The sequence below is a fragment of the Mercenaria mercenaria genome, chromosome 1 (assembly GCF_021730395.1).
Source record: "Mercenaria mercenaria strain notata chromosome 1, MADL_Memer_1, whole genome shotgun sequence".
Lineage (NCBI taxonomy): Eukaryota > Metazoa > Mollusca > Bivalvia > Venerida > Veneridae > Mercenaria > Mercenaria mercenaria.
Genome location: NC_069361.1, coordinates 14,848,709 through 14,874,589, shown reverse-complemented (window position 1 = coordinate 14,874,589; position 25,881 = coordinate 14,848,709). Strand labels below are relative to the sequence as shown.

Sequence of the window (25,881 nt, the reverse complement as noted above, 5' to 3'; positions counted from 1 at the left end):
TAAAATTCCGGGTGACTGGAGACAAGACAATGTTACAGCAATTTACAAGAAGGGTCCCAGACAGGATCCTGCCAACTACAGATCTGTCTCACTAACTAGCCTGTGCTGCAAACTACTTGAGCACATCATTGTAAGCCAGACACTGAAGCACCTTGACAAATACAATATCCTCCATGATTGCCAGCACAGATTTAGAGCTGTGAAATGCAGCTTCTAACACTTGTTCATGAGCCGGCTTCATCCCTGGACAAACGGATACAAACGGATATGATAGTCCTTGACTTCAGTAAGGCATTTGACTGAGTCCCACACCATCATTATGGAATAGGAGGTCAAACACATAAATGGACCCCCTCCTTTTTGCATGACAGGACCCAGCTCATATGGCCCAAAATGTGTACCCCTGCACAAGTGTGTCCATTTGTAACCCACTATGTACGGTTGGTTACCAGGGTTACATGCTCTGTGACTTTGGTTACTTAATAAATTACTCTTCAACATTCCAGTGTCAGTGTTCTCACACTCTATAACGTGATAACGCGACACCACAAGGAAACATGACACCAGATCGGACAACTGAAAATATATTCTGCGAAAGAAATAAGCCCCCATTTTAAACGCAAAAGTGCAAAAAAAGGTATTTTATGGGTACTTCTTCAGTTACACCACGAGGGCACATTTTCGACCCAGAGGGTATTAGTTGATGGTCAGTGTTCAGATGAGGCCTCAGCCGTCAATGGTGTCCCCCAGGGATTGGTCCTAGGTCCTCTCTTGTTCCTTATTTTCATCAACGACCTCCGTGAATACATTCCAAGACACGCCTTTGTGCAGATGACTGCATCCTATACCGACAGATCACGTCTGAACAACTTCTACAAGAAGATCTGGACACACTGGCCAAATGGGAGTTGACATGGGGTATGGACTTCCAGCGCCAGAAATGCAGCGTTATGAGAGTTAAAAGGTCAAGATCTCCATTACAAGCACAATACTGTGAATACAGGCTAAAAGCACTGGAGCGGACATCAAAATATCACGGTGCCGATATCCAGTCTGACCGCAGGACCAGTCTACGGCGACCGTATCAGATTATTTTTTTACCAAAAAGTAGTCTTCGTTTCCGGTTTGTCACTTCCGGGATTTTTGACACGCAAAATGTTTACAATTTCTTTATCAATGCGCTCCAAGTCGTTTTGAGAAATGGAAATACACTTAGCTAAATTTTAAAGATGTGGTCAATATTTTCGCGTGATCCGGCAAAGGATTTTGCGTATGTTATCGGCGAGAGAGTCCCTGGCTTAGAGGAGAAGTCGGTCTGGTCACTTCACCAGGGAAAGAAAAAGGTAAAAATAAAAATTTTGATGTATTAATATGTATTAAGGCACCGCCTGGAATGGGGATTTTTCGTTTTTATATCCTATTATATGCTTACAATGGAAGTATTCACTACTCAAAAGAAAGTGAAACTTAAAGAGAACGTATTCACTTGAAACAAAAAGTTTTAGCCATCATGCCTGTTACAGCGAATATCATACTTTGCAAAATTTATGGAAAGCTGGTGTCACGGTGTTGTCATTCGCTGTGTTCTCGCACTGGATTTAGGATTTTTTGTTTGTTTGCACTCCACGCAGAAATTTGACAGCCTTTACACTTTCTTACTACCTGTAGGATGATTTTGGGCTCTGTAGTGAAGACTAGGTACTTTTTAAGCCCCTCTTCTTTCGGACTTTATTGATGACGTTATTACTGCGAGATCTCAAAACAAATTTGGTAGTTGTGTTGGTAACAGATAAAGAGTACAGGGCATTCAGTTGACCCGAGGTCCGGGTTTTGACCCGCGAATATCGAGAAAAACTCATATTTGACCCGCATAAAATATGCCCCGTGCGTCGGCTTGACTCGCGGAAATTTACTTTGATGCATCTCGAGTTCGAAAGTTCTGCCCCTTGTCAATCAAAATCCTAGTGAATTTCAATATTGTTCGCCTGCACAAGCGGAAGTATAGCAGTAGGCGGAGCGTCGTATGTTAATTAACTACTGACAGATGTCAATCACACCACGCGCCAACTGACACATGATCATCTCGCGGTTTGTATTTAGTACAATAATGCCTCATCATTATCAAAGGTGTTTATTGATCAATTTGTAAAAGTTAATTGATAAACAATGCAGCCTTAGATTAACGTGTTTGTACCACTTGTTAATTATTTTGTGTGTTTGATACGATTACATGAGCCGGTCGGCCATCACGGTCTATAGCATATTTATTATTATTGCCGAGGCTGTTTGGGCCAAAACAAAGTTAATACTTTAAATAAGCAGAAATTATACGTTGTATGGTGAAAAAATGAAATTTAAAACAGGTATTTTATCAAGGATTTTAAATGTTTACTTGTCATTTGTCACTTTCACGAACACCATTTTCGGACATTTTTATCATTTGTTACAAGATTGTTATAGTACAATCTAAATAAAAAAGCCAATAAAAAGTCTGCATTTAAGAAAAATATGATCACTGTTGCCAAAGCAGTTCTGATTTAGAAGAATTTGCCGAGAATAAAAGCATGCAAAGCATCAAACCCCACCCACCTTTAGGCAATGTGCAAAATAAGACAACTAAAATATGAATTGCTTAAAAAAATCTGTAATGACTAATGTATTTGTTTTAGATAAAGTCTGTGGGAGTTGCATTAATAACAGTATAGCTTGACCCCTGAAAAGCTGATCTTGACTCTTGAAAATCTGATTTTGACCCTTGAAAATTTAGGCTGAAGAGTCAATGACTCTTGAGTTTCAGAACCTGTCGAAAGCCCTGGAGTACTTAGTTACAAAAGTTGTCCCATGACAACATCTATTCTGGTCTCAAAACTGGTACAGCATGTCTCCCTGCCAGTGATGGTCAAGTCTGATCTTGAAACTATGGACATCCTTGGCATCAACTACTTCTTGAGACAACCGATTCCAAATGTCAATCGCTCTATGTGAAAATTGATTTTGACAAAAGGTTGTTCTACAACGGGGCTTTTCAAGTTTTAAGTTGTAGATGATGAATAACAGAAAAATTTCTCAAAGGAACAGTCATCTATACCTTTAACAATTTTGAAAGTCTGGATAGCATCACCACGAATTCTAAGATGAGCAAGTGTTGGTAAATTCAATTCCCTAAGACGTTCTTCATAATTATGTAAGGTTTGTAACAGAAGGCACTAACTTAGTAGCTCTTTTCTGAAGTCTTTCTAAACTATCTATGTCTTTTCTGAGATACGGATACCAAACAACATTAGCGAATTCCACATGTGGTCGAACCAAGGCTGTATACAGTTTCAAGAATGCATACTTGTCAAGATATTCAAAAGATTTACTTATAAGTGCCAAAATACTATTTGCTTTATTAATCTTAGTAAAAATGTGTTTACTAAATTTCAAATCGCGTTCAAATAATACTCCAAGGCAGTGATTTTTTGCGCCGATTTGACTCCGAAATTCGGCGTCTTCCCAATTGACAAAAATGGTCAAAATTCCCAAAAAATGCTTAAAAATTCCCCCAAAAAAAGATGATTTTTCCCAATTAGATTGATTTCTTGTGAAAGTTGAACTAAAACGATGCAAATAATCATAAAAATTCCGACTGTAATTATGGTTTATTCGCAGAATTTTGTTGCCAACTCGAAGCGCGTTGTTTACATAAAACAGGTCACGGCATAGTACGGCATTTAGTATGTCTTTCATCACGATCGCAAAACGCTTTTTAATACGTCAAAATGAGTCGGAAAAAAATTGTTAGAAAATTACCTAAATTATAGAAAAATGTCGCATAATTCCAAATATTATAATAAGAAAATAAAACTTAAACACGCCATCGGTACTCCGGACATTCGAACATCTTAAAATTGGTAAAGTTAAAGAGAAATTAAATTCAAATCAAACGTCAGAAAAGCAAAGTGATCTGTCCAAGAAATCTGAGTCCCCACAAAATGACCCTCAGAAATCAACAGAAGCTCATGGTGACCCTAAGCTATCTGAGCCATCAGATCCTGTGACATCAGAAAATAACCTGTCTGTTCAACCTCAGTGCATATTTGAATGAAATAAATTTACCTTAAAATAAAACTTTTCAAAATGATTTATTTATTAAGGTTTGTTAATTTTTCCCAGTTTTGAAGTTTATCGCGCTAAAAATTCCCAATTGAAAAGGCATGGGCTGTTGCCAGAAAAAGTAAAAAAATCACTGCAAGGTCTGTTTCTTCTATATCAGATTTTAGTTTGTTTGTGTTCATAAAATATTCTTTCTCTGGGTTTCCATACCCATAATGAATTACTTTACATTTGTTCACATTAAAAGTTAGTTCCCATTTTTCTGCCCAATCGCAAATTGAGTTCAAGTCAGTCAGAAGATGGTCAGATTCTGTAGTTGGTGCATATAACTTTGTGTCGTCAGCAAAGATTTTAATGTTGGTGTTAATTCCATCTACGACACCATTTACATATAAAATAAAAAGTACCGGTCCCAGCACGCTACCTTGTGGGACACCACTATCAACATTTCTCCAACCAGAGGTTTTACCTGTTTAAAAATTGTTTTTCAGTTGCATATAGTATACTCGTTCAAATTGAAAAAGAAATAAAAGAATCATGTTGGCACTGTTTACGAATTTCTGTGACTGATTCGGGGTGCTGTGTTGCTCATGCAGACAACTGGCAAAAAAATTTCAGCTCAAGAGATGTTTAAATGCTGTTACGGATCTCTGAGATGAAACGAATCCCATACTGAGACCTAACCAGGAATCATGCCAGAAGTCTGTCACGCTATAATTTCATCAGATGAAATGCAGTGGAATACCCTTTACTTTAAAATATTTCTAATCCATTATTCTTATGATCTGGCATAAAATATTCCATGCAACATAATTTTAACACAAGTTGTTCACACAAGTTTCAAATTGGTACCCCTGTCTGCAATATCTTGTCCGCCATTGCAGTTGTCACCTGATCAGGGTACTCTTCACTTTGAAAACCAATAGGCAGTATAGAATCGTTATTTATTGACTTTTTCTGAGAACTTAAACCTTCTACAAAACCTGTTCTAAGGTATGTTTTTATGAATTTTATCGAAAATGGTTATGTTTATGATTAAATTAAATTCATAAACATTATAAATAGGTAAAATTTTGATCTTGATTTTCAAAAATAACCATGTGCTCGGAACTGTTGCATGATGTCATCAATTTCTCACGAGAGACTGTGCGAGAAGTTGCGGTTTGATACTGGTTACTTAACCAAATGGGGTTTCACCAGAACTTAATGGACGCGACCATCAGAAAATAAAAACAGCGTCAGTTAAGTTATGGTAGTCAGAACTAGCAGACAACTAGTCTACGGACTATACATAAACAGGAACCAGAAAACATCGAAAAAAATTGCCTCTGTATATGCAGACAACAACGATGAATAACTATATACGGACGTTACCGTCTTGGGGATTTTCATCCCCTATTATGCTTCCTAATAATGAAATAAGGCAAGCCTCATAGCTAGCTCAACGAATTGTGCGCAAATACACAAGGTTAGACCAGGGTTTTCATTTGATCCGGGTCCGGACCCGGGACATTTTCAAGAGATGCTCATAGGACCCGGTATGGTACTTGCCTGTGCGTCATTCGGGACTCGTGGGCATTTTCCTTTGATAATCCATTCTCTTACAGGGGTCGTGCTGTCAGTTGCCAATGGCGCCAGATGCGCTGATTTACAAAATCTGGCGCTAATTTGGATTAATTGGCGAAAGTTTCTGGCGACAACAAAGCAAAGATCGGGCCGAGACATTTCTTCTTCATCATCTTACATCGTAGCTGTAAAATCTGCCACTCCACCTAATTCTCGCCTCCGGGCGAAATCTTTCAGAGTGATGTAATCTGTTTACTTAAAGTTGTGAAACTTGATGCACACACGGCATAATACAATAGATGTAAATTATCGATAAATCCATGGTTACTTCCGCCTACTCGCCTGTCAAACTTCAAACTGTCAAACCAATCATAGCGTTAATTTATCAATATTGTAAGCTGATAATTTTATCGAGTGCAGACTTAAACCTCCTTTAACATTATCTTATGCATCAGTCGTATATTATTTCTTGATTTTATTATAAATTACATCAAAATTGATTTAAATATGTCCAATTTCTATAAATGAATTGCCCGGTAACCGATTCCACGGACGTCTGAACTGCCGCTGTAGAATTTGATGAAACTTGAAATAAACATGAACCAACATACTGCGATGATGCCTGTCATGTTTTTTTTTTTTGATTGGTCAATTTCCCTCAGAGTTATTGCCCTTGATTTAATAAAAAATGTCCGTCTGCAGCCATTGCTCAGTAACTAACAGGTAGAATTTCATCAGATTTAAAATAGACATGAACCAAGATACTGCACTGATGCCCGTCAAGTTTTTTTTTTGATAGGTCAATTTCCCTCAGAGTTATTGCCCTTGATTTAATGAAAAATGTCCGTCTGCAGCCATTTCTCAGTAACTAGCAGGTAGAATTTCATCAAACTTGAAGTAGACATGAACCAAGATACTGCGACAATGCCCTTCCAGTTTTTTTTCGATTGGTCAATTTTCCATATAGTTATTGCCCTTTAATTGTTTAAAAATCCACAAATCTGTACATAACAAACCAACCAGTTGGAAGAATTTCATTAAACATTAAACTTCTTCCATTCTTTTCCATGAACATTTATTATAAACATTATAAACATGTGATGTTGTGTACCTACACCTGGTCACCACCTTACCTTGCTCACCCCCCCCCCCCCCCCCCCCCCCCCCCCCCCCCCCCATTTTTTTTTTTTTTTTTTTTTTTTTTTTTCGTTTTCTTTGTTTGTTTGTTTGTTTGTTTTGGGTTTAACGCCGTTTTTCAACAGTATTTCAGTCATGTAACGGCGGGCAGTTAACCAAACCAGTGTTCCTGGGTTCTGTACCAGTACAAACCTGTTCTCCGCAAGTAACTGCCAACTTCCCCACATGAATTATCAGAGGTGGAGGACTAATGATTTCAGACACAATGTCGTTTATCAAATAGTCACGGAGAACATACGCCCCGCCTGAGGATCGAACTCGCGACCCCGCGATCCGTATACCAACGCTCTTACCTACTGAGCTAAGCGGGCGGGCGTTTCGTTTTCTGTCAATATTTATAATCAACATGTAAACTGTTGTATCCTCACCCCACCCCCCACCCAAACAAACCATTCATTTTCTTTTAATTTGATTTTGACTAATGAAATTATTTGCTTCTTGGTAACATTCTTAACTTTTTGCTGGATATAATTTTTTGCCGTTCCTCAACTCTGACCCTTTCGGCGGGGGATTCCAATCCATCGAATTTGCTTGTTCTATTTGTTTTGTAGTTTTGAAAATAAAACTTAAGTAAATGAACTTGAATTTTGGTATTTGTTTTTGTTCTTGTAGTTTATAATGCAGGTAAAATGAACTTTCATTTCCCATCTTCCTTTGGCACCAATGTTGGCTCTAGTTGCGCCTCTTTGGCTCCAACTTTTGCCAAATGACGAAAGTGTTGGCGACAGCTAAAAATTATCCAAAACCATCCCTGTCTTATCATTAATTTCCTACAGTAAAACTGTGTCCACGATTAACTCATATATTCTAAATAAACAATGCGGTCACTGAAAGCACGTATGTGAATCTCCAATACACAAATAATGATATGCGTGACATAAGCATTAAGGTATGGAAGGCAGAGTTAAACAACCGTTGACAGGCGATCTAAAGGCGGAACAGCAGTAAATTTCTAATGTTTGATGTTACGCTAGATGTTATGAACACAAGCTAACTTAGAGATGTTGATGACTCGCACATGTTTGGCGACAGATTAAAACGTGCGGCTGGTCATTCATTTTAATTGAGTAGGGATTACAAACAAAGAAGTTCATTACGGATTACATCAGGTGAGAAGTCCTTTTGTCTTTAAAGTTCAACACTGTGATCCGTTTCGGCAAATTTAATTGCGTTAGAATGTCAATAAATGATCTATAACCTGTACTTATGATGCACTGTTGTAGGGAAAGTCATTCTAAATTTACATTTCAAAGGGTAAACAATGTTGATAGTTTAATGTCATTTACATGCATTCGTAATGTGCGCTATGTTGCAAACAAAGGTGGTCAAAAACGACCCTGGATGAAAATCAGGTTAAATGTGAAAATTTGCCACAGACTCCAGCTAAACAACTTTTATTAATGATATTGTATTACCAGCTGCACATTACTAATTAAGTATTTTGGAAAAGGACCCTTCAAAATTTGGTCCCAAGGGTCCTGGGACTCTTGGGTTTTCAGGTTTAGCAGGGATCAAATTTAGCGGTCGCTAACTCACAAAATTTGAGTAAGAATAAAAAAATGCGAGTAGGAAATCATGGCGATCACTTTCGAAAATCAACAAATCCATTGCTCCAAACTCCTTTGGGGTAGTTGTTTTACCGATAATCACGTGACCGCTTGTAGACACTTGTCGCTTTATACAAATGTAATTATCGGATAGCTAAGTAAGCGTCTAGACGATATTTGTTTTCGTTTTGGTTGGTGATTCACAACTGCGAAAATGGAGAGAAAATAACAAGTTTCTTCGGGCGAAACGGCCCGGAGCAACCGAAAATGCTAGCAACATCACGGGCAGTGACCTGAAATAACCTAAAACTTCCGAGTCCAGCCAAAATTTCAAAGAATCATAGAGTGCATTGACTCTTTCTTCCGAAACCAGAAAGTCCCGGCCTGATCGAACCATGAAAAAGTGGGAAACGCAGCTGAACATAAAACTTTTATATGAAACCAAACAACAAAACAACTTAATAAATTTAGCTTGTAAACAACCTTTAAATAATTGCTAGTGGAACCCACCATTTTGCTAGTGGAAAGAAATGGCACTAGCAAAAAATTTCTAGTTGGAAAAGAAGTTAAATTTGATCCCTGTCTAGTGGAGCCCCTGGTTTGATACTCAGTAAATTCCAGAGAGCAATATTGGTGGGCATTGTCACCCGCTTGTCATTGATAGCCGCTTATAGCCAATCAGTGTTACCCTTTTACACTACTCTGTGAGACAAGATGGAATAGGTATGATCTATGCAATTACATGTGATTGTCGGCATTTTTGCATAGGTCATTAGGTGACAATCTCTGATTGTAAACCAACAGTTTATAAAGTGTTTGATACCGCTTGAAGTAATTTCAATTGTTTTCTCGGTACTTATTACTTGGTCAATCATAATTATGAATCTTTGAGTAATTTTAAGATGCTGTCATTGTGGTTTTACAGTGATTATTTCTCTGCAAAATTGCAAAGAGTTTGTTTCAAATTTTGTTACAATGCCGGGAGCCCGCCCGCTTAGCTCAGTAGGTAAGGGCGTTGGTCTACGGATCGCGGGGTCGCGAGTTCGATCCTCGGGCGGGGCGTATGTTCTCCGTGACTATTTGATAAACGACATTGTATCTGAAATCATTAGTCCTCCACCTCTGATAATTCATGTGGGGAAGTTGGCAGTTACTTGCGGAGAACAGGTTTGTACTGGTACAGAATACAGGAACACTGGTTAGGTTAACTGCCTGCCGTTACATGACTGAAATACTGTTGAAAAACGGCGTTAAAACCAAAACAAAAAGTTACAATGCTGGGTCAGGAAACATTGTTTAGTGTAGGGGTTAAAAGAAAAAGAGACAATGCAAGTGAATCCTTGGACTCTGAGAACAATTGTGACTGTACTAAAACAGAAACTGAAATGCTGAAACACATTTCACCTATTCTGTCTTTACTTTTTTAGGTCACCAGAGCATTGTTTAGGTGAAGTATTGTGATCACTAAATGTCTGTCATTTGTCCACAATTTGTTTGTGCAATAGAGGCCAAAGTTTTGATGAAACGCTCAAGTCTATCCATCAGTCTAGTTAGGACTGCAATTTTTTCAACTTTGGGAGCTTGAAATTGCTAGTGAGAACCCAGGTCAAGATGTCAAATTGAGCTTGAAGGTTGAATCTGTCTCTGGGGCATAACTTATAAACTATTCAAGGTATTAACTTCAAGCTTGGGATGTAGGTAGGTGGTGATGAGACGATATGCATTATAAATGAACCAGGATGGTAGGCTAAAGGTCAAGGTCACAGCAAGGTCAAATCTGCCCATCATATTTTGTGTCCAGAGCATAACTTAAAAATATTAAGGTATTCCCTTTAATAAAGTAAACTTTGAATATAGGCAGGTGATGCTGAGACTATGTGCATACTGCAACAATATCTACATTACACCACCCCCCACCTCCCACCCCAAAAAATGAGTATTCTGTCTGACAATTCTGACTGACCAAAGGGATTTCACCATGACTGCTGGTCCTGATTTCAGGAATTCCTCTACATACCTCTATTGAAAATGGACATTTCAGGCATAAGAAAATATATTTTCAGGTTGATTCACAGTCCTGCTACAATACTAAGGTATACTTTCTCTCAATGCCTTGGCCATAGACCTGAATCAGCTGTAATCACAGTTCCACTTCCAAGACTGGTGCTTGATATTGCATGAATGAAAGTTATAAATTATATGTGTATCTACTGGTGATTTGATTTCTTTCTTAATTTCAGACAGGAGGAGAACCAGTGTCAGTGTTTGTATTTGACATAAAATCCAGCAGTGAATCACAGGTAATACTCAGAATTGAACTGCTTGTTGAAGTGATTAAATTAGCTTACGGTAGTTTCAGAATTATTTGAGAGGACATTGTCTCATAAAACTAAAAGAGATATTTAACAAGAAATTTACTCTTTAAACTTTTGTTTACAATTATACATAGTGGGCAAAGGTTTTCTAGATGAAAACATTCTCACATACAAAAATGATACATGTAACAACCAGTTGTTACGTTTTGCTTCAGTGTTGACTGATTAGTACATAACAGCTAGTTTGGCTTTCCTCTTGCTGAAACAGTAAGATGTTGTCTTGAATCAGAAAAGATCTTTTGAGTACCAGTTAATGACGCCACTTGAATATTTGATGATAAAATAAACTAGTAACGCAAACTAATGAAGAGATAAAATATTACAATGTAGTATTTTAAACTTACCATTATCATTTCAGACTGCACTAGCAAGGTCATCCTTCAAAAGAATTAAAACTCTGAGACATCCAAACATTCTCACCTTCTTAGATGGAATTGAGGTAAGACACATACTGAAATATTGCCATATAAACTTTTAATTATGTCTCCCCCAGGAGACATATTGTTTTTGCCCTGTCCGTCCGTCCGTCTGTCCGTCCTTCCGTCTGTCTGTCCGTACGTCACACTTCATTTCCGAGCAATAACTGGAGAACCATTTGACCTAGAACCTTCAAACTTTATAGGCTTGTAGGGTTGCTGGAGTAGACGACCCCTATTGTTTTTGGGGTCACTCTGTCAAAGGTCAAGGTCATAGGGGCCTGAACATTGAAAACCATTTCCGATCAATTACTAGAGAACCACTTGACCCAGAATGTTGAAACTTCATAGGATGATTGATCTTGAAGAGTAGATGACCCCTATTGATTTTGGGGTCACTCTGTCAAAGGTCAAGGTCACAGGGGCCTGAACATTGAAAACCATTTCCGGTCAGTAACTTGAGGACCACTTGACCCAGAATGTTGAAACTTTATAGGATGATTGATCATGAAGAGTAGATGACCCCTATTGATTTTGGGGTCACTCCGTCAAAGGTCAAGGTCACAGGGGCCTGAACATTGAAAACCATTTCCGATCAATAACTAGAGAACCACTTGACCCAGAATGTTGAAACTTCATGATTGATCATGAAGAGTAGATGACCCCTATTGATTTTGGGGCCACTCCATCAAAGATCAAGGTCACAGGGGCCTGAACATGGAAAACCATTTCCGATCAATAACTGGAGAACCACTTGACCCAGAATGTTGAAACTTCATAGAATGATTGTACATGCAAAGTAGATGACCCCTATCGATTTTGGGGTCACTCCATTAAAGGTCAAGGTCACAGGGGCCTGAACATTGAAAACCATTTCCGGTCAGTAACTTGAGAACCACTTCACCCAGAATGTTGAAACTTAATAGGATGATTGGTCATGCAGAGTAGATGACCCCTAACGATTTTGGGTTGACTCTATGAAAGGTCAAGGCCACAGGGGCCTGAACATTGAAAACCATTTCCGGTCAGTAACTGAGAACCACTTACCCAGAATGTGAAACTTATAGATGATTGGTCATGCAGAGTAGATGACCCTAACGATTTTGGTCTCTAGAAGGTCAAGGACAGGGCTGAACATGAAAACCATTTCGTCAGTAACTTGAGAACACTGACCCAGAATGTGAAACTTCATAGGATGATTGTCATGCAGAGTAGATGACCCCTAACGATTTTGGGGTCACTCTGTTAAAGGTCAAGGCTACAGGGGCCTGAACATGGAAAACCATTTCCAATCAATAACTTGAGAACCTCTCGACCCAGAATGTTGAAACTTCATAGGATGATTGTTCATACAGAGTAATGACCCCTATTGTTTTTGGGTCACTCCATTAAAGGTCAAGGTCACAGGGGCCTGAACATTGATAACCAGTTCCGATCAATAACTTGAGAACCACTTGACCCAGAATGTTGAAACTTCATAGGATGATTGAACATGCAGAGTAGATGACCCCTATTGATTTTGGATTCAGTCAATTAAAGGTCAAGGTCACAGTGGCCTGTTCATGTAAAATCATTTTTTGGAAATAACTTGAGAACCACTTGACCTACAATGTTGAATCTTAATAGGATGATTGGACATGCAGAGTAGATGACCCCTATTTATTTTGAGGTCACTTGATCAAAGGTCAAGGTCACAGGAGCCTGAACAGTGACTTGAGAACCACTAGGCCAAGAGTGTTGAAATTTAGCAGGATGACTGGACATGCCAAGTAGATGATCCCTATTGCAGCCAACCATCAGTGTCTCTTTGACTTTCGCTCCTGACCCCTATTGACTTCTTGCCTATAGGACTTTGCATTTGGGGAGACATGTGCTTTTTTACAAAAGCATTTTCTAGTTTATTTTGTGTGTTTGCATTGCTAGGCTTTAACAACATTTTCATGGGTGAAAGTTTTCCGGACCACTCCGGAAGTTCCGGATTTTCCATATCGGCTGGGATCGTTTTTCCAAATCGTCTAAATCCAGGGGTGGTTAGATTGTCATCATTCAACAAAGCTTGAAAAATCAAACGATCGCCGACAAACACAATTGACTCTATTTATCACATATGCCGTTTGCAGCGCATCTCGCATATCGTCAATATATAACGACAATTTTGATTGGCTCGCGTAGGCGCTGTACTCCAATGAAAACAACTGTCACATTTTTCATAAATTTTACATGCGCCGAAAAGTTCCCGCGCATCAGAATTTGCAGCATGCATTTCTCGATTTCTTGCATGCAATTTTATCTTCAAACACGAGGAACATGTAGACGTCACCCATATTGCGAGTTATGTCTTATGCGAGGAAATGATGCAGACAGTAAAGACAAATTGTCCATAATAATTCCGGAGTTAGTTAAATTACCATCCTGGATATATTTAGAAAGTCCCCGTTGTGCACATTCTAGATATAAATTTTGTTATGAAATATAAAATAAATTATTGCTGTCTTGCTTCAAATTTCCTTTAAAAACGGACTTTCAGACAGAGAACGTGCTAAGTTTTACGATAAGATAGAGCCGCATCAAAATAGGAATATATAATCAAGTTTAGCATGATTTTGTGGTGCCTTTCCTTTAAAAATTTATTGTATGGCTATACTGAGATAATACATTCTAAAAAAATCGAAAATCAAAATGAAAGCAGCTCCGCTGTGGCACTATAGTGATAACCAAAATAATAATTAAGTATATTTTTATGACATTTTGACAGCTGTTTCACGTGATTGCTAAGTTTCGCGTGACTTCACCACAAGAATGACAAAATGGCATGAGCTTCTCAATTAAAACTGATAACCAAAGGTGTGATCCCCTTTTTTGTTACCATCAAATGGCAAGTAATTTCCGGCAATTAACGTGTCACCTCGTGTCAGTTTTGTTGTTCACAGTTTGATCTTGGTTAAAGATAATATTCGATATCTAATAGTAGCATAATATCTGTGATTTTTTTTATATTTCTTTCATCAAAATACTATTAAATTTACACGAAATTTATTTTGTTTGAAAGAAATATAAACCTCTCGATCTTTTACGGAGCGTAACGGCAATCTAAGATTTTAGCATAGACAGTAAGCGCGGAGAGTAGCTTCCCTTTACCAAAATGGCAACAAATTGTACACAAACCTGTTTTGAAGTTGGAAAATTGTCTGTAACAATTTTTATGGTAAAAAAAAACACGCCGGAGTTTTAGATTGCTGTGAAGACCATTCGTCTTGATACTCAATGCAGTCTGGCAAAGTTTTAACTATATACTAGGAATGTTAAAATTTATGAGATTGTTGATATTCACAGTTTAGTCAAGATTCTCTTGGTATTTTATTACATGAAAAAATAAAAATATTGCTAGAATTTGAAGCTTGTTTCAGTCTGAATCTTACAAAAATATGTTGAGGGTATATTGTTGAAACAAGTCCTTGACTTAGAAAAGTTACTGTTAACTGAAAATCATGCATTTTGTGCATTATAATTAGTAAATTTTTGGCACACATAAAAATTATAAGGCTAGAATAGGGCTGTTCTAAGCGTTCAAAATCACTTATTCTCAGGAGCTTCCGGGGCTCTTACCAGGGCTTTGCCCTGGACCCACCGCGGCCCCCAGCAAAATTTTCAGGATTTTCAATATTCCATACTTTCACCCTTGCATTTTCAACAAATTATATATGTAAAGCAGTTGACAATTTTACCTTATTTCTTGAACCAGTACTTTCTTGTTCCCAGCAAGCTACCTGAAACATCCCTTACATGAAAAAATTGAGATGAGTTACTTTAACCATAGTGTCATTGTTACATCTTGATTAAGAACACCTTCCTTAATCAGGGACCAGACTTGAACTTCTCCCCCAGTATTTCTAGCTGGACAAGCTAGACTTGTTGCATAGGTAAATGCAATTGACTTTTCTGTATTTATTCTGCCTTTAAGTATAAACAGCTGTGACACTTGTAAAGAAATGAAGAAGATCTAACAAAATTTGTTTTTGTCATCAGTCTTGCATCGTGAAATGCTGTAGAAAAATACTGGTAGTAACATGGGTGACCCTGTAATTTCATTTAAGTATTAACTTACTGTTACATCATTAAAGTGCATTAAACTAAAGCTATTTTGCTGTTATCAGTTTCTAATTTTAAGTCTTTTTGATACATGCTTAAAACAGCCTCAGCAAAGGATTTTTCATTTACTTTAAAACCTAGTAACTTGTTTATACCTGGTAAGAGGTCACTACACAAGGAATGCTTTGGTTTGTTTGGATGGGTTTAATACCATTTCTACAGTATTTTATTTAGATATGGTGGTTAATTTACTGTACCACTGTTTCTGGATTCCTTACTTATTACATGTTATGTAGTGAATTACAGAAAAATTAGAGTGAGATATGTCTGGTATTTTCGCAGTGAAAAATATCAAATATGTTTTTCACTGGTAAGAAACTATGAAATGGGTAAATTATGTCAAAACATGATTTAAAAAGAAAGTTTGTTTGTTTGACATGTAAGATCAAAATATCTTTCACTCATGTACACCATATCTTGTATTTTCACTCGTGGCTGTGCCATTCTTGAAAATACAAATGTATTACATTATGACATCTGGTGTTCACTTGTGAAAGATATTTCAATCTTACACTGAAACAAACAAATATTCTCTATTTGTTCTGTCTTGTTCTCTGTTAGTAGTTGGTTTCTTTATGACTTGAATCAGAGGTAGAACACAAATGACCTTAAAATGACATTAGACATGTTTTCTGAAGTCAGTCATAACAGTGAACCTATGACCTACAATATCTGTAATATGTATAATGTGTCAAACAGCATTACCGGTACTTTAATAACTTTTTTATAGACAGATAAAGTGATATACATAGCCACAGAGCCGGTCACTCCCTTGTCAACATACATAGAGAACAACGATGCTTCAGAAAGGCAAAATCAGCTGGCAATTTCATGGGGGCTCCATAAAATTACGGTATGTATCACAGTAGTACAGCAGGGATCACACTGGGTTTTCTTTTCTCTGAGCCACTGCTTTTTCCGAAACATTAAATTTTTTAGGCAAACAACTGCGAAGTGCATAGCATTAACGTTCTTGTACGACTACCAAAGTACTCACACCACTCAAGAAATTAATGTATTTATTAAATCTTTTTACCCCTTTAAAAAGCTATTGAGAAATATCAATTTTTGTCAACTTCTAAAATTATTATTGTTATAAACATCTGCCATTTAATAAAAAAAGACTTTTGAAAATCACATTTAAAATAAAGATGCCAATAAAGAAGATTTTTTAAGCAATTTTCGGAGCCACATTTAATTTTTTGTCGCAAATGGCTCGAGTGGCGATCGACAGCGTGACCCCTGTACAGTGAAGGGAAAAGAAAGTTTTGGGCCAGTTTACATGGTCAAATTTAGTCTCAGCATATTAGACTATTATAAAAAAAATTGGTTTATCTGCAGAAAATAGCGGAGAATAATTTTGGCAGTGCCAGAGAGGAAATATTGAGAAATAATGCAAGTGGGTTGAGTATACAAAGTTTATGGAGAGATATCCTACTCAACCCTACGTTGATGTCTCTATCTGCAGCTTTGTCAAAGTTTTTGTGTACTTTTACATTATGTCTATTAATGTAAATGCATTTGCTGTAAACTTAAAATAGTTGTTCCACATCATAGCAGAATTCATCTGACAGAAGGGCCATAGTTTTTGCTTAAATATTTCATGAATTTTATATTTCTCCTTTTTACTTTGAATTTCAGTTGCAGTTTTATGCACTTTCACTCTGTCTCTGTGTTTACTAAATGGATTTTATTTAGACTAGGGATAGTTGTTCCGCATCATCCCCCATGTTATATATCACAAGAGCCATAATTCTGGCACCAATATTTCATGAAATATGCCTCTTTTTTACTTAGAATTACAGTTTAAAGTTTTGGTGCACTTTCACTTTATCACTTTTTTTACAAAATGAATTTGAATCAGACTGGAAATAGTTGTTCAGCATCATTACCCACATTGTATGACACAAGATCAAAATGACTCCTGTGGTATTTCTCGTTTCCGCAGATGTGCCCTATTTCACTATCCAGCATCGAAATAGTTGAGCATCAAAATATTTTTCAACTTTTTTATTTACAGAAAGGATTATCATTCTTGGTGAATGACTGCAATTTGATACACAATAATACTTGTATGTCATCGGTGTTTGTGGACCAGGCAGGAGAGTGGAAGCTAGGTGGGGTTGATTATTTGTACCCTGCCACAGGTCCTGAGAGTGTTCCACCAGTTAAAATATTGCCCTACCTAGAAAGATATGACCCTCCTGAAAAGTCTGACTTAAAGAGGGGAATCAAAGGAGAACAATGGTAAGACATTGAATTGTTTTCTATCAAATTATTTATCACAGTTGTCAGGAGAGAAAAAATCATTACTGTATTAAAAACACACTCAAAACTAGATCATTAAAGCAGCTGAGCCACTTGATTTTGTAGATGGTATTTCGTTTATATATGAATACGTCTTATGTTAGCCTTTTTAGCATTGTAGTAAAAACAGCATAAAAGTTACACGTTTAATTGGTTATTATTATTATTATTTATAGGTCCTCAGATATGTGGGGCCTTGGTTGTCTGATATGGGAAGTCTTCAATGGACCTTTACCACGGACGTCAGCCCTCAAAGCTTTTGGAAAGGTAAAGGAGCTGTTTGGTCTTAATTGTGAAGCACAGCAACATTGATGTTCTTTTATATAGATTGGTAAAGGGAAAAAACATAAACTGCAGTGTTTATTGAAATGAAACTTTTTCTCAATTGCAAAAAGAGAATAAATGGTTTTAAATTATTTTGCAGATACCAAAGAACCTGGTGCCTAACTACTGTGAACTTGTGAGTGCAAACCCGTCGTCCCGTCCCAATCCTGCCAAATTTATCTCTGACTGTTGTAGACAGGGAGGCTTCATGAATAACCCTTTTGTGAAAACTATGCTCTTTCTTGAAGAAATCCAGGTACGCAATTCTATGATTTCAACATGCAGAATTCTCTTTTCAGCAAAACTTTACATGTCTGTTGTTAACATAATTATATATATAGATACATATATCAATGTAAAAGTCTTACTGTAGACATTCTTGTTTGTTACATGTGTTGAAAAGAAAATATTTGAGCCGTGCCATGAGAAAACCAACATAGTGGGTATGCGACCAGCAAGGATCCAGACCAGCCTGCGCATTCGCGCAGTCTGGTCAGGATCCATGCTGTTCGCTTTCAAAGCCTATTACAATTAGAGAAACTGTTAGCGAACAGCATGGATCCTGACCAGAATGCGCGGATGCGCAGGCTGGTCTGGATACTTGCTGGTCGCATACCCACTATGTTGGTTTTCTCATGGCGCGGCTCATTTAATGTTACCAGTTTCTTTTAGATATGTTTAATTCAGCTTTGCAATTATTTATTCATAATGTGTTTTCTTATTTTAAATTTAATTAAATGTCTTTGACATATATATACTAAGTAGTCAGTTGTTTGGGAAATCTTCACATTTTTATACCCATAACTACAAAGAATAGGGGGGCGGGGGTATATTGGAGTTACGCATGTCTGTCCTTCCGTACATGTTGGTGTCTGCTCCAAGATTATTAGGTTCAAGGTCAAATTCACACTTGAATGTCAAAGGTCATGATCACATTATTTTGCTTTCCCAGTATCAGAGTGGTGACTGCGGGTATTAATCACCTAAAGTGTTAGCTTTATAAGTAAGTAGGGGTATTTTTATCAAACTAAAAAAGATACTGCAACTACACTGGTGTTTTAAAGACATCTATTTAGTTTATAATTTTTATTAAATAAATCAAAAGTACCATTTATCATACATACCTAGTGAACAATCAACATTTTTATACTTATGGAAATATAGCTCTCAAAACAAATCCTGTGTTTGTTTACTATAGTCCAGAGTGGTACTTGAGATGTTTATGCTGAGGTTGATTATTTTCAGATAAAGGAACCATCGGAAAAGTCAAACTTTTTCAGCAAACTTACAGATGCTATAGACACATTTCCAAAGCAGTTAAGTCGACACAAAGTGTTGCCCCAGTTACTGCATGCCTACGAGTTTGGCAACTGTGGATCAATGGTGTTAGCTCCTCTGTTCAAGGTACTCGTTCTTGCTTTTCTGTTTATCTAAAAAAGTAAAATAAATGTCACATTTTTTGCTTATTCTGATTTTGTTTTAAAACAGCTTTTGATTGGTTTTATAAGATTTGGCAACGTTTGTTTAATTTAGTCATAACTTAATTAGTTAAATTCATTAGCTTGGAATATTGATCTGAATGAAAAAGGTGGAAGGTAGGCAAAATTATCAGTTGTAATCATTTCTCCAGCATGTTCATGAGCATGAATGCTTCACTTGCATGTTACTGAATATCAACAATAACTGAATAAAAAAACGTCAAAACTAAGGACTTAATTCATATGAATGGTTCTTCCAGCTTTTGGATCTGTTGACATTAAGCCTGCACTTAATTTTTCAGCTGACTGTTTTGTTTTATAGGTAGGAAGGTTATTAGACAATGATGAGTACCAGGCAAAGATTGTACCTTGTGTTGTCAAACTGTTCTCCTCAACAGATAGAAATACCAGGGTGAAACTACTACAGCAGGTGATTATTCTTAACCCTTACCCGGCTAAATTTCTATAATGAACTTGTCCATCTCTGAATTTGGACAGTACCATTAACTGTTAAAAGGGATGCTTACCAAAAAGATACTGACTGAATAGCGAACAGTGCAGATCATGATCAGACTGCACGGATGTGCAGGCTGATCATGATCTACACTGGTCGCAAAGGCAGAACCAATCGTGTCCAGCATGCTAAGGGTTAATATTCAAAGTTTTGGTGATGAATATATCACCATTGTAACTGACTTTCATTTTCAAATGTACAGCAGTGCTCAACATGTTCATGCCAGTTTATTTCAGTCACGTTATTCAAGATATATACAGTAGTTTCCCCATGCAAGGCTTACTGAAATGTTAAGTGACTACGGAATGTTCAGCTACTATTGAAACATATAGAGAAAACAAAACATCAAATATAAAGAATGAACCTGAGATTGTAGGCAAGAAGATTTAAATAGCCTTGGCACACCTGCAATTCTCCTGGTGCTTTTCTTATCCTTCGAAAAACTACAGAATACTGTTCTGAATTTAAGAAATAATACATAGCAGAACCATGTTTTAACCCTTAGCCTGCTGGCGGCGATTGGTTTTGCCTTTGCGACCAGTGCAGACCAAGATCAGCCTGCACATCCGTGCAGGCTGATCATGGTCTGCACTGTTCGCTATTCAGTTAGTAAATTTTCAGTGAACACCCCTTCAAATAATAAATGGTATTGCCAAAACTGAATGATGGAACAGTCCATTTTAGAAATTTAGCAGGCTAAGGGTTAAGGTAGTTCTACATGTTTGATAAACCGGAAGTGATGGCGTAACGTCATTTATCCGGAAAACGTAGAATAAAACCTGGATTCGGTGTACGGAAAAGAAAATAATTTTATGAATTAATGGCAACCTGTGAGTAAATTTAGCACAATGACACTGTTACTATATTTCTAAAATTAAAATATGATAATGAAACATCTGACGCGTTAAATCCAAAAGAATGTCTTAGAATTAGCGTGAAATGTGCGGTTCACTTTAATCTTGGTCAAATATCTAATAAAATAAGCACACCGACCTATGCATTTTATTTCACCACAATATAGGCCATATGTTTGTTTTCAGTTTTGAGAAATTTCATTAAAATCTACATTGTAGAAAAATTTCTGCTGGCAAAAATGTTATGAAAGTTATGATTTTCCCATAGACTCCCATTATGAAAAATTGCGCAAAGTCCAAATTTTTCAAATCAGTCTAGCAAAAAATCAATCACACAACCCTATTTTTTTATTTGCTGACTTTTCTAAGTATATTCTGAAGTTTTGAAAAGTCAGAGTTTAATCAAATACTACATTGTAGAAAAAATTTCGACCTGAATGTGCAGAACTACCTTAACATATCGAAACAATACGATGAGGTTATACTCTTGCTGAATAATATGGCTGAGTGAGTTATACACACTGCATATAACTGATTTGTAATGTTGAGATATGTTAAAACTGGCTTTATATTATTTCCATTTTAATGTCTTTAATTTAAACAAGTAGATGAAATAGGGAAGCACTATTTCATGGCATATGTATGGTGCCTGACATACTATAAAAGCACATATTTTTGCTAGGTCAAAATTTTGTTTATTTGACATATTGAGTATGTTTTCAAGTTTTACTTTTAGATTATAGAAATTGTAAAAAAGTAAATCTGCTTGTTTTGGCTTTTTAATAAGTCGGGTTTACATAAAAGTTACTCATCGTAAAGCGTTACCTAAAGATTGATCGCTATTAATTGTATGGTTGTTTTAACATCTTTAATTACATGTAAACCTTTTAGTGATTTCTTGTATGGTACCAATGTTACAGCTTCAGACACCAGGAAAATATTTTAACAGTTTTGCAAAATCACTTTCTTGTTTTGCAGTTATTATAGATAGATTATATTTTATTACAGATAGACATGTTTGTTGAACATTTACATGCTCAGACTGTGAATGATAAAATCTTTCCCAGTATTGTCACGGGCTTTATGGACACAAACCCAGTAGTGAGAGAAAGTACTATAAAGGTAATATTTTCTGATCTCTAGAAATTTGGTGGGGTTTTTAATGTCATGACTCAGGGTTGTCTTTATTAGGCATATTTCTTATTAGCAGAGGGTGAAAGCAAGGCAGCATGTATACCTGAAAACAATCTGTTTTTGTGCCCCCTATAGCGGCTTACCCTCCACCCTGCACCCACAAAGTCTTTGATACGAGGAAGTCGTCCACTCACTCGTTCTACCCAGATGACTACATGTGTAGGAAATTACCAGGCACCTGGAGTCTTCACCATCAAAAACCGGATAGGGGTCATATGACCGCTACTAAGTCTTGTGTCAGCGTGACATTTAAACTCAACAAAACAAAAATTATATGTAAAATAATGACATTTCTTCAACTGATAACATAGGTCAGATAATAGTAACCCATTGTTAGGTAATATTTAAAGTGTGAGTGATATTTTCAATGTAATTAAAGAATTAACTTATTAAACATTAAAAAGTAAAGGGATTTTTATTTGTAATTACTGTTAAAGTAATAAACTTGATTCCTTTTAGGATGTTGAGAAATAGATCCAGCCTGTATGATTTACACTGGGCAGGGGCATACCCCAGCAGTTGGTCCTTCAATCTTTTGCTTAAGGCATTGTTTTATCTGTATTTGCTACATTGTCAAATAAAAGATTGCATTTTTAGCTCACCTGAGCACAAAGTCACTTGACTGTGACCTACTGACCTACTTTCTTGTGTGTTAAGACAGAGCCTTGAAATTTCGATGACATGTACAGTTTTGCACACCGATTTTAACACTGAATTTCAGTGACCATAAATGTGACTTACTTTCTTAATATTTTAGCATCAGTTTGTCATTTGAAACATGTAGCTCATATTACTCAGGTGAGTGATCCAGAGTCATCATGACCCTCTTGTTAATTACTTCGGTCAGAAAACATTGTAATGAGCTAGTCAAGCTGTTGAATTGAACTTCTGCTACTTTCAGGCCATGTTACATTTAGCACCAAAATTAAACTACAAGAATCTGAATGAAGAACTGATGAAACATTTTGCAAGATTGCAGGCCAAAGATGATCAGGTATGTGTACTGAGGCCATAATCTTCAACTTTTAAAGCATGAATTAAGAAGAGCAATATTTAAGTTGCCTTTACTCTGATTTTAGCATACCTGTACTTATGATATTTTGCAAAGATCCAAAAAATGGAAGACTGCACATTCATGTGGAGTTTAATTTACAGTCTTTGCTTAATTAAGAATGATGGAGGAAAACAAAAAAAATAGCTTTTTGAAGTCTTCGGTCTTGCATTTCATATATTAAGTACATGTATTAATGTTTATGGTCCCTGTTTGTATAGTTGTTGTTAGAATGCATGGAGCTCTTAATGGTACAGGGTTTCAGAAATCCCATGTCCGGAGCCCGGGGGCTACCAGAAAATTCTGTCGGGCTACTAAATTTTTTCAGAGCGTGCCCGCCGGGCTACCTTGAAACTCCGTATCGAGTAGCCCGGAAATCAATTATTTAGTCTTCAAATATAATTTTGATAGTTGTCTATAATCCCCTTGTTTATCAAGAGATACATGCCCGAGGCTTTAATTATCTTACCACCTACTGTCACAATCGGCAAACAATTAACCGTTTAACCGTACCCGCAGGCAGATGTTTACAAAAACATGTGCAAGAGTGATTTTAGACTGATCCAATAACATCGAAATCGCTGATCGGTATTGTTTAAAACAATATGCAGACCAGTCTTAAAATTACGTCATTTTAGCGCCACCTGCCAAAGTGTACTTTCGATTTCGCTGACCTCAATACTTATCGTGCGATCAGAAAGAACAGATATTTGATTTTGAGGCAGATTAGTGCTTACACTGATTGTTTATGCTTTTCAATTTAAATACTTGCCTAACATGCAAAAAAATCGACCATGATTTTGCAAAATATCAGAAAGTATACAGAATTTTGGACAAACATAAATTCGGATAAGTGAATACACAGTGCCAAGAAACTGAGAGACGTTATATACGCGGTTCTAGTCCGTTTATTAAACCAGACAGATGTTTAGAATCAAACAGGTTCAACTTTAAATAATTTTGAGATAAATTACAATTCATACAGCTCTAAGTAAAGTTCTAAGGAATTTGCAAGTTTATAAAAATTGATTTGCATTCCTTTTTTTATTGCCATGTTGCAATAACTATCAGGAGTACTCCTGATAATATTTCTCAGTTTAAAAACATGTAGTTTTATCTTTTAAAATGAGAAAAAGTAGTAATGATAATTGCTATTTAAGAGAACAAAATTTATATGGCTAAAATTATGAAACCTCTAATAATTTAATCATTCCATTCACTTTAGTTTAGAAGCACATAGTAAATAAACCTAAATGTTCGGGCTACCAGATTAAAATTTTGGTAGCCCAATGGGCTACCAGTAAATTTGCAGATTTCTGAAACCCTGATGGTAAATGCCTTTTAATGACTACCAAAATGTATTTTTATTACCAAAATGTATTTTTTATTACCAAAATGTATTTATTTATAAAACTTGCCAAAATATTAGGGATGTAAGGGTAAGAACTCCCTGTAAACTAATTCTAGAAATACTCTGTAACTTTGTAAACCACAAAGCAATTGCAAAATGTTAGTTGTTTCATCATGCCTTCCTGTAGTGGTATAAATGGTAATAAAAATTAGCAGCTTTTTGATAAATTGCTAACAAAGTTTTCAGGGAGTTAAAATCACAGTACCAATGTTTTGTAACTTTGTGATTATTCAAAAGCAAAATATATTTTCAGGGAGGAATAAGAACGAACACAACAGTATGCCTGGGTAAAATTGGCTCATACCTGAACCCGCAGGTAAGTCAGCCTTCAGTGTTGCTTTCAAATGTGAATATATTCTGTAGTATGTATTGTTTTACGTCATTTAATTCACACTTTTAAAGACAACAGCAGTTGAGATGCGAGAATTTCTTTCTTGTGAAACTTTTTTAAACAATACCGTATTTTACCTAAGTCTTGGGACAGCATAAAATAATTATTTTTTTTCACTGTCCCAAGACATTTCTCGAAAAATAATTATTTTGAAAAGTGTCCCAAAAATATGGACACAATAATTGTCATCGGGTAACATCCCCCACCCACCCGTGTTGAAAGCGAAAAAAAAAACGATTATCAGAAAATAAACAAAGTAATTGGCCTTGTTTTTATCATCAATTAACACCCCCTAAAAGAGCTAAAAGAAGTGTGTAGGTATCATGACATTAGAAGTGGAGATCAAAGCGGTACAGCTTCCCCGAGATTTTCATAGTATAAAGTCATGTTTTCGTGCCATGTTGCACATCACTGTTTGATCATACCGCCTCGGTTCTTAAGTGCTGAGAAGTAGATCTGGTGTTGTAAAAATCAATAAAAAAAAGCTTCTTGTTAAGTTGTTAAAGCGAATGTGCAATATCCCATATAAACTGACAGGTAAACGTGTCAAATTATAATAGCGGATATCTTACCTCTGTGACCTATTTGCCCTCAAGGAAATTACAAAATGGTTTGAGAAGAATATCTTATTATAAAGTGTTGTGTCAAAAAATACATGTACATGTACAAAGATTCATTCAAAACTTATTAAAAATACGCAACAACATCATTATTGTTGTTTTTTTAACCGCATTTTCTATTTACGTTCACGAGGTCACGTAACAGAAATCTGTTTGCCAAAAATCTTTTTACTTTGTATTTTTAAATTGCTGCCGCCTTTTCATTATTTAAGATTTTTCTATTCTGTTTTTTGTACTTTCTGGTCAAAAGTCTGAATTTTATGCCCATAGTTTGTATCATTTATTTACTTTTAGAAAGAAATAAGTATTTAGGATCGCGCTGTTTGAAATTTTGCAAGTAATTTTATGAAAATTCGACCGTTTTTTATAGAATTTTGCCAACATTTCTGTCA

The 25,881-nt window shown here is 36.4% G+C and overlaps 1 protein-coding gene across 1 annotated transcript in view; it reads left to right on the top strand.

The window, feature by feature from the left end:
* The first annotated feature begins 1,114 nt into the window (after positions 1-1,114).
* The window catches only part of LOC123544916 (N-terminal kinase-like protein), a 62,051-nt gene continuing 37,284 nt past the window's right edge, over positions 1,115-25,881 (top strand). Inside the window, exons 1-12 of the mRNA XM_045331072.2 lie at positions 1,115-1,343; positions 10,646-10,705; positions 11,139-11,219; positions 16,076-16,198; positions 17,366-17,592; positions 17,829-17,919; positions 18,077-18,232; positions 19,222-19,380; positions 19,777-19,884; positions 21,831-21,944; positions 22,918-23,010; positions 24,732-24,794. Coding sequence (XP_045187007.2) covers positions 1,230-1,343; positions 10,646-10,705; positions 11,139-11,219; positions 16,076-16,198; positions 17,366-17,592; positions 17,829-17,919; positions 18,077-18,232; positions 19,222-19,380; positions 19,777-19,884; positions 21,831-21,944; positions 22,918-23,010; positions 24,732-24,794 — 1,389 coding nt within the window. The 5' untranslated portion in view covers positions 1,115-1,229. The remainder of the gene's footprint in view (positions 1,344-10,645; positions 10,706-11,138; positions 11,220-16,075; positions 16,199-17,365; positions 17,593-17,828; positions 17,920-18,076; positions 18,233-19,221; positions 19,381-19,776; positions 19,885-21,830; positions 21,945-22,917; positions 23,011-24,731; positions 24,795-25,881) is intronic.